At 35.0% G+C, this 9193-nt stretch overlaps 1 protein-coding gene across 3 annotated transcripts; it reads right to left on the minus strand.

Annotated features, from left to right (window-relative positions):
• Positions 1-3785: 3785 nt before the first annotated feature.
• Positions 3786-8264, minus strand: LOC107464765 (disease resistance protein RPV1). Of its 3 annotated transcripts, XM_052254495.1 has the most exons (5): positions 8002-8144; positions 7251-7880; positions 5813-6911; positions 5388-5723; positions 3787-5297 (listed from the first exon to the last, which is right to left on the minus strand). In XM_052254495.1, exons 2-5 carry the CDS (start codon positions 7838-7840, stop codon positions 3939-3941), a joined length of 3384 nt encoding a protein of 1127 aa, XP_052110455.1. In that variant the 5' UTR covers positions 7841-7880; positions 8002-8144; the 3' UTR covers positions 3787-3938. The 3 variants fall into 3 exon arrangements, with proteins under 3 accessions (XP_052110454.1, XP_052110455.1, XP_052110453.1); XM_052254494.1 differs by having other exon boundaries at positions 3786-5297; positions 5831-6911; positions 7251-8264; XM_052254493.1 differs by having other exon boundaries at positions 3788-5297; positions 7251-8264.
• Between the last annotated feature and the right edge of the window lie 929 nt (positions 8265-9193).

Below are 9193 nucleotides of genomic sequence, written 5' to 3' on the forward strand. Positions count from 1 at the left end.
GAGGAAGACCTAAGAAGACCATCCATGAGGTGGTCAAACGAGATCTACATGTAAACGGTCTCTCTGTAGACATGATACATGACAGAGCACAATGGCGTCGCTTGATTCATGTAGCCGACCCCACTTAGTGGGACAAGGCTTTGTTGTTGTTGTTGTTGTTGTAAATGATTTGAGTTATATGTTTCTTTTTTCCGTTTTCTTTTTTTCCTTGTACTTCTTCTTCTTCTTCTTTTTCTTCTCTTAAATTCACGCTTCTTCTTTCTTCTTCTTCTTCTTTATTATTTTTCAATTTCATTATCATCTTCACTAACAATACCTCTTTCTTTTCCTCCTCCTCCTCTCATTCTTTTTTATTATTCAATTTCGTTATCGTCGTCACCAATAATACCTCTTTCTCTTCCTCCTCCTCCTCTCCTTCTTTTTTATTATTTTTCAATTTCATTATCATCATCACCAACATCTCTTCCTCTTCCTCTTCCTCTTCCTCCTATTAGAATTTCGTCTCCTCCTTCTATTTCATCCTTCTCTTCCTCCATCATCATCATCATCATCATCATAATCATCATCGTTATTGTCATTGTCTTTTTCTAATACTTAACGTCTTTATTGTTATCATCAAATTCGAATTTATTTAATTGACAAATTTTTGTTTATTTGCTATTATACAATGGTTTCGTTTTGAGCTAATTTTCGGTTCATTCGAGACGTAAGTGCTTCTGAATTTGAATTTATATAATGGATAATTTTCGCTTCATTTGATATTATATAATGATTTCGTTTTGATAATATTTTTGGTTCATTCGAGACGCATATGTTTCTGAATTCGAATTTATATAATGGACCATTTTTTGTTCATTTGGTATTATACAATAGTTTCGTTTTGATAATATTTTTTATTTATTCGATCACCACAAAGAATCAGAATCAGAATCAATAAAGATGTTAGCAAAATATTGGTGTTGTTGATGATGACAACAATGATGATAGAGGAGAAACAAGAAAAGGAAGGAGGGGATTAAAAAAATTCAAATAAAAAAGAACCAGGAGGAGAAAATGGATGTGGTAGTATGGTGGTAGTGACGATGACGATAATGAAAAAAAAGATGAAAAAAGGAGAAAGAGGAGGAGGAGGAGGAGGAAAAAGAAGAAGAAGAAGAAGATGAAGTCCCGCAGCGTAAACTAAATGACTTGAATGATCTTGTTTGGATGTGCAGCGAGACTCATTTTTAAATGAAGTAAAACCAAATCGGTACCCGAAAAATTCTGGCGCTAACAAAATGGTACTTGATTTTTGTTATTAACAAAATAGTTCCTAAAAAATTTTAAAATTTGACAAGCGTGTCCCCGAGCTCATTAGAGCAAATCTCTTGCAAGCACAATGCTGATATGGCCACTGTATTTTGGTGACCTGGCAAACCACCCCCAAAATCCCCTCCCCAACGCACACTCTCTCCCGTTCCCTCTTCCTCCCCGTCGCAGCCCTATTCCCAACGCACACTTCTCCCCCCGTCGTAGTCCCCACCTCATCACAACCCCCTCCCCAACATACACTCTCCCTTCCTCCCTCAACACCACCATTCATAGCAACGACAACCTTAACATCAACAACAACAACAATCTCCACCACTCCCCCTCTCCAACGCACACTACCCTTCTCTCCCTCTATCCCTCCCTCCCTCAACCCCACCACTCGCAGCAACAACAATCTCAACATCAACAACAACAGCAATCTCCATCACTCATCTTTTTCCAACGCACACTCCCCTCTTCCTCTCTCAACACCACCACTAGCAGTAACAATAACCTCAATATCAACAGAATTGTCCTAAATCATGAATTGCCTCAAATTTTTAGATTAATTTATAATTTAAAAAGATTAATAACAATAAAACTCAGAGAAAACAAACAAATTCATATAAAATAATCAAAATAAAATAAAATAAAGTTTAATACAGACACCACCGAAGTAAGAAGCCGATTTAGACAAGACCAGAAGAAGAACACCAGAGACAGAGGAAGCACGACACGACAAAACCAAGATAGAACACAGATAGAAGAGGCAGGGCAGTGACTGGAAACGAGCAACAAGTAGATACAAGCGGCAACTGGCGGTGAGCAGCGAGCAAAGGTGACAAAGACGAGGCCGATAAAGGAGACAGACAATGCTGGTGGACACAGAAGACCCGACGACACTGGCAGACACAGAAGACCCGACGACGAGATGACAACAGTGCAGTATCAGTGACACTAGTTCTGTAAAACTGAGAAGGTTGAGCTCTACTGCCATTTTAGGAGAGGGTGAGTTGAGAGTATGAAACAGTGTGTTGAGAAGGGGGGGATTAGGGTTCAACGGGACAAGAAAAGGGAATTAGAGTTCAAAAGGTGGGATTTTGCATTGGGGAGGGGGAAAGTGCGTTAGGAAAGGGAGATTAAGCTTAGGGAAGCGGAGAGAGGGACTAGGGTTGGAGAGGGGGAGAGTGCATTAAGGAAGGAGGGAGGTGCTTTGGGGAGGGGGAATGGAAAATACATTGGAGGGGAAGGATTATAGTTGGGGAGGGTTTTTGCCATGTCATCAAAATGTAGTGGTCGTGTCAGCATTGTGCTCGTCAGAGATGTGCTCCGGTAAACTCGTGGGTATGTTTGTCAAATTTTAAAATTTTTCAAAGACTATTTTGTCAATAACAAAAGTCAGATACCATTTTGTCAGTACCAAAAATTTTCGAATACCGATTTGGTATTTACTTCTTTTTAAATATACAAATTTAATCCTTAAATTTGTCATTTGATTTTTAAATATGCTAATCACTCTCTTATTTGTGTATCCCAAAATTTAAAATAGTGCATTGAGAATTCAGACCTTTAAATTTGCATTCATATTTTTATAATCCAAAAACCTGAGGTCCAATTTTTTAGTGAGAAATTAAAAAAAAAAAGTTAATCTCCATAAAAATAGAAAACACCTATCATATCCATAACTATGCATAACATATGTATTATATTCATATCTAAAAAAAAATAGTCCATAAATAAAATTATATTTTTTGTTAATTAAATAAATTTTAACTCTTTATTTATTATATTTTATATAAATTTAAAATTTATAATTTATACTTTAAGTTTAAAATTTAGAATTTAAAATTAAGAGTTTAAAATTTAAGAATTTTAAAATTTAAATTTTAGAGTTTAAGAAGTGTTGCACAGCTAATTTTTTTCGGAGTATATTAGCATTTATCTGTAAACAATTTGAAACACGAATACTTTGCTGAGTTATTGTGTCCGCGTATCGGACACATTTCGGACACGACACTCACCGACACTCGTCCGACACGCATGTCTACTGTGTCCAACCATGTCTTAATAAAAAATAAAAAATTCTTTTCTGGACACGCCTGAACACACTTAAATATCATCACATGTCCGCGTGTCCTTAAAAATTTTAATTTATATTTTAATATCAATAAAATATCAAAATATCATTATAATTTATCTAAAGAATATTTTATATTTTATATATATGCGTGTCCCCGTATCATGTAAGATTTTAAAATTCGCGTATCCCGTATCGTGTCATGTCTCGTGTCCGTGTCAGTGTCCATGCATCATAAGTAAACAACTATGTTTATAAGAGAAGAGAGAAGCATATTATACTAGGAAAAATATATGTCTTGAGTTTTTTTTCTCTATATCTAATTATAGTGTAGTTCTCTAATACAAGAGATTTAAATGTCTAATTTATCTACGGAGAATAAAACAAAATACAATCACATGATACATCATGTCTTGAGTTTTTTTTCTCTATATCTAATTATAGTGTAGTTCTCTAATACAAGAGATTTAAATGTCTAATTTATCTACGGAGAATAAAACAAAATACAATCACATGATACATCCTGAAAAACTCTCTTCAAACATAAAACTATTTATTAATGCACCTAAAATCAAATAAAATACCTATATGAATAATTAGTGAATTGATGGTGTTTGAATTTCCAACAACCATCAACGTAGTTGATTTCTTGAATGAAGTCAAAGTAAGTTTTCTGGTCTTGGAAGCAAAATCTTTCAAGTGAAGTATTTCCAACCAAAGTAAGTGAACCAGCTCGTTTCGTCCTCTTATCAACCAATTCCATTTTCTGAATGAAATTTTGATATTCTGATGCTTTTATTGGACTGATCCCAAACCCTTTTAGCTTCACAGGCACATAATCTGATTTCCCTGTCTGTGTCACCGCCGCAACCTTAATTTTAAGCCTCTGTTGAACTTCAACATTGCTTCTGCTATTAAGGAAGTGAGTAAGCCGGTGATCATACACGAGAAACACATGATCAGAAACAATTTTTTCAAGTGGTTTCTCCAAGTAAAATTTGACATTGTTTCCTTCAACTTCAGCAATACTTATGGTAAACCTGAAAGCAAAACCATCCGAGAGGATTCGTGGAACAATGAAGCAAAATATGAAGCCCAACGAAGGGGAATGTGGCGCAGCCGAAGAAGAGATATCAACATTTACATAATCATGTGATGTTCTATACTCCAACCACTTTGGAACATTGCTTCCTGGATACACATAGATGGCTTCATTGTCATTATCTTTATAGTAGTCATGTGTTAATGATGATAAATGCTGGTATGCAAATTTCATGAGGTTGATTCGTGCATTCAATTCAATAGCCCCAAGGGAGTGTTGATCCAATTTCAAGCAATTCCAGAACAAAATGCTTTTCCTGTTTTCCTTAAGCTGCAAGGCAGCCGATGATGGAAACAACACTGTCTTGAGTGATGTGCATCCGGTGGCGTCTAGATACTCAAGAGATGGGGGAAGCTCTGGTAAATCCCTGAGGTTCCAACAATATCTGATGCTAAGATACTTGAACCTTGTGAGATTCTTGATGGTTTCAGGAATGCTCTGAATATCAGACAATCCTAGATGTAATGTTTCGAGTTTGCTTTGACGCCCAAAGGATGTCGGTAGTTGTTGGATACCTGTGAGCTCTAAGTTCAACCCTTCCAGATTCTCTGAGGTAACTGAGAAGTCCTGTAGCCTTACGCAGCCGACGAGAGAGAGAGAACGGAGAGAGCTCAAATGGATATAGCTTCGGAGCTGCCTAAGGGAAACGCACCCTCCTAGATCCAATATCTCAAGCTTGTTGAGACAAAAAACAGATGGATGTACATAAAGGAAACTGAAACTCTTGCGAATAACTAGTATTTCAAGGTTTCTGGCTTTCGACAAGTCTGGCAGCATGGTCAGGTGTAAGGAATTATATAATCTAAGGATCCTTAAATTTGCCAGATTCTGCACCAATTAGAACAATTTTAAAAAAAGAATCAAACACAGCTAATTAAAGACATTTCATATAATAGGACACAAATATATACAACTTACCTTCACCCCACACCAAAGTTTTTCCATTCGGTTGAAGGACAAGTCCAATATTACAAGATTTTCTGCAGAAAAGTTGGTTGGCAAGGAATCCAGAGGGTAATGCATCCAGCTAAGGTATCTTACTTCATTTGACAAAGAATCAAGTCCTTGAGGAAGACACAGGCCTTTGTTCCACGAAGATGGAAGTCCATCAGAACTATACATGGCCTCTTGAGATATGTTGCTATAGAAATTTAGAAATCGTAGTTTGCTCATCTTAGCAAAGACTTCTTGGCTTAACTGAAGGTCCTTAATTGCTGAAAAGTTGAAGGATATGCTTCTAATGGCCTCACTCCCCTATCAACAAAGAAGTATAGAAATTTCAAACAACATTAAAAGCATATTTTCCCCATAAATAAATAAATAACCAAACTTTTGAGTTTTACCCTGTTGTTTTTCAATACTTGATATATGTCGTGAGAATCCCATAACCGAAGTTGGTTTCCAGGGTATTCAGCAGAGCCATCTTTAATGATCTCCCAAGCCATTTCTTGAATAATATCATGCATAGATACAATATTGTGCTCAGAAATAATTATAAGAGCCTTATCTTTCAGCCTTTCCATCCCAGCAGCCACTGCATAATCTTGGTCTTTCAGTAAAACGTTTATGTATTCCAACTTGAGCTTCAATCCATTGAAAAAACAGGCAATGTCTAAGAAAATCTGTTGCTCTTGACGATCAAGATCGTCATAGCTCAGCCGCATTATATCAAGAACTTTCTTATTAGGCATTCTTTTAAGTTTCTCCAATTGACTTTCCCATATATCCTTTCGTTTGCCACGAAGAAGTTGAGCCAAAACTTTAACAACTAACGGAATGCCTTTGGCATACTTGACCACCCTCCTTGACAGCTCACAATACTCCATTTCAAACTGGTTTTGTTTGAAGGCATTTAGAATGAAGAGTTCAAGAGATTCATCACAATCCAATGCCTCAACTTGGTATATCTCTTCAGCTTCTCCAACTAGCACTTGCTTATCTCTAGTTGTTATAATGATTCTACTGCCTAATCCAAACCAATCACGAGCTCCAATTAAAGTTTCTAACTGGTCAGAATCATTCACATCATCTAGAACAATGAGAACCTTCATGCGCCCAAGCCTTTTCTCAACATAATCAGGCAATCCCTTTGGTAAGTCAATTCTCAAATTTTGTTCATTCAATAGTGTAGAAAAGAGTTTCTTCTTCAAAGACATTATTCCATCTCTTTCTGACTCTTTTCTTACATTTGCCAAGAAACAACAAGATTCAAATTCGGCACACATTCTGTTGTATACTTCTTCTGCAATGGTTGTCTTACCAATACCGCCCAAACCCCAAATTCCAATAACACGTACGCCTTCGGATTCTTTGAGCATCAACGACTCTAACTGTGCAATTGGTTTGTGAATTCCAACAAGTCCTTTTGATTTAACCTGATGCATGTCATTTAATCTTGATGATATAAAATCAACAATCTGATCAACAAGCTGAGCATCATTCCTATACAACAACAAAGGAAAAGGAAATATACATTTATTATTAATTTGGAAGTTTGGAACCTTTGTTTTCTTTTATTAGCAATCTAAAAGCTTCATGAATATGAACCTAGAGAAGACTAACTTTACTATGTGCTTCTACAGGTGAAATTCAGAACTACAAAGTAAAAGAAAATTACATGTACACACAAGGCCACACATATATCACATTATCATCATTCAATGTATCATTGACTTACCTAATATACAATCAATTTACATTGCAATTGTTAATCTCGACACTTATGCAATAACTGCTTACAAGGTAGCATATAACCATGTAAAAAAGCAGGAAAAGACTTACCTAAAATTTGTTGAGTGAAATCCTGATAAATCAGCAGAATTTTTCAAAGCGGTTCTCCAGTTTTGCACCTTGATCATATCATACCTTTCCTCGTGTTCAGCAAACACATTTGCAAAGGTGCCCTTTTGATATCGTACATCTGATGGATCTACTTTGTAAAAAACAGGTATTACGGTTTGTCCATCTTTTTCTCTACACTCCACTATTTTCACAAGTTCTTCTAAACACCATCTCGAAGAAACATAGTCTTGTGAGAATATGATCAATGAAATCAGCGATTTTTCTATTGCTCCAAAAAGTGCATCTGATATGTCATCTCCCCTCTCAAGCTTGTCATCAACAAAGGCAAAAACTTGTTTTAGATGAAATGCCTTAATCAAATGACTCAGCAAACCTTGGCGAATATCTGTGCCCCTAAAGCTAACAAAGACATCATATTTTATTTGAGGAGCTGGGAAAGTTAAAGTTTTATCAGTATATGAATAAGAATTTTCAGACATCATATTTTCTTCCATGCCCTTAAATTTTGAGACAAGCAAGAGACCAACAAATACAACAAGTTTTATTTGGAAAGCTTTGGAAGATGCCATTGGAGATAAAGAAGTGCACCCTGTCTGCCTCAGTTTGCTTCTACACCATTCAATATCACAATTAGGAAGCATAAATATGTACATCTACTAAATTGAGATCAAAGTTGCCACAAATTAAAACCTGGAAATAAAAGAAACATTGAACAAACTTTGTTCCAAACCTGAAATGATAGTTGTTACCAAATTGACCTATGCAACATTTTATCAAACAGTTAGAGTGCAGGATAATAAGACAGTGCTTGTTAAATAGTAGATCCAGCCAACAGATATAACCTGGCCTGAGAGGTTCAAAGAACTTTGAATTCTAAGATAAGAAGCAGAGGAAACTCCAATTATTTAACAATGTTGTCATCCATGACATAAGCATAAGCAACAAGAGTGGACTTGTTCAAACAGGAAGAGATAACAATAATAAATGAACAATAAAATCATGAGCAATACTCATTGTCTATAGTCTTTGACTCTTTAAGTACACAGAAATATGTATATAGACTTGCTTCCGTATTTATACTCATACTATTTCAATTGATTAATGAATACACTACTCGAAATCCCTATTTTTAAATCCTTATATCACAGATGGAAGGGAAGAAGATGTCCATGATTTGAACAAAGCAGGCTGCGTTAATTGTTGTGTGAAATGATGATCCATCTCAATATGCTTCATTCTCTCATGGAAGGTTGGGTTCCAAACAATGTGGATTGCAGCACTACTATAAAAAAAATAATATATAAAGTATAGTAATTTGTGATATTCCATCAAAAGTTAAGCCTCAATTATATTAAAAATACTAAATTAAATAGTATAAACGCTCAATCTAAATATAAAGAGAAAATACTAACATTAAAGAGAAAAAAATACCGAATTTAATTATTATTAAATTTATAACTCTTTTTATATGTGAATTCTATTGTCTGTATTAAAGAGTGATTAATTCTTCATTTTTTCTCTACCAACACTTTCACTTTAAAAGAAGTTGATTGCAAATAAATATAAAAACTCAACATCAATTTACTAGCCCTCCAACAACTCTTACTATAATTCATAAAAATTTCATATACTAGTTTAAACCTAACCACCTATTTATACTATTTCTATGGTGGTTTAGAAGAAAAATATCATTTCTTAAGCTTATCAACTTGTCATGTTGATCAACTTAATAACTTGTCAAATCAACATGTATTAGAAGTTGCAAATTTATATGAGTGGTAAGTAAATTAAAGTTGAAATATTTGATTATGAATTATCGTCTTTAAATATGTCACACTTTTTTTAAAACTTTCATCTTTCATTCTAAATTGATTTTGAATTCGTTACAATGTAATTGAGATCCCCTTTAAAAGTTTTATATA

Source organism: Arachis duranensis, chromosome 9 (genome assembly GCF_000817695.3).
Source record: "Arachis duranensis cultivar V14167 chromosome 9, aradu.V14167.gnm2.J7QH, whole genome shotgun sequence".
Classification (NCBI taxonomy): Eukaryota; Viridiplantae; Streptophyta; class Magnoliopsida; order Fabales; family Fabaceae; genus Arachis; species Arachis duranensis.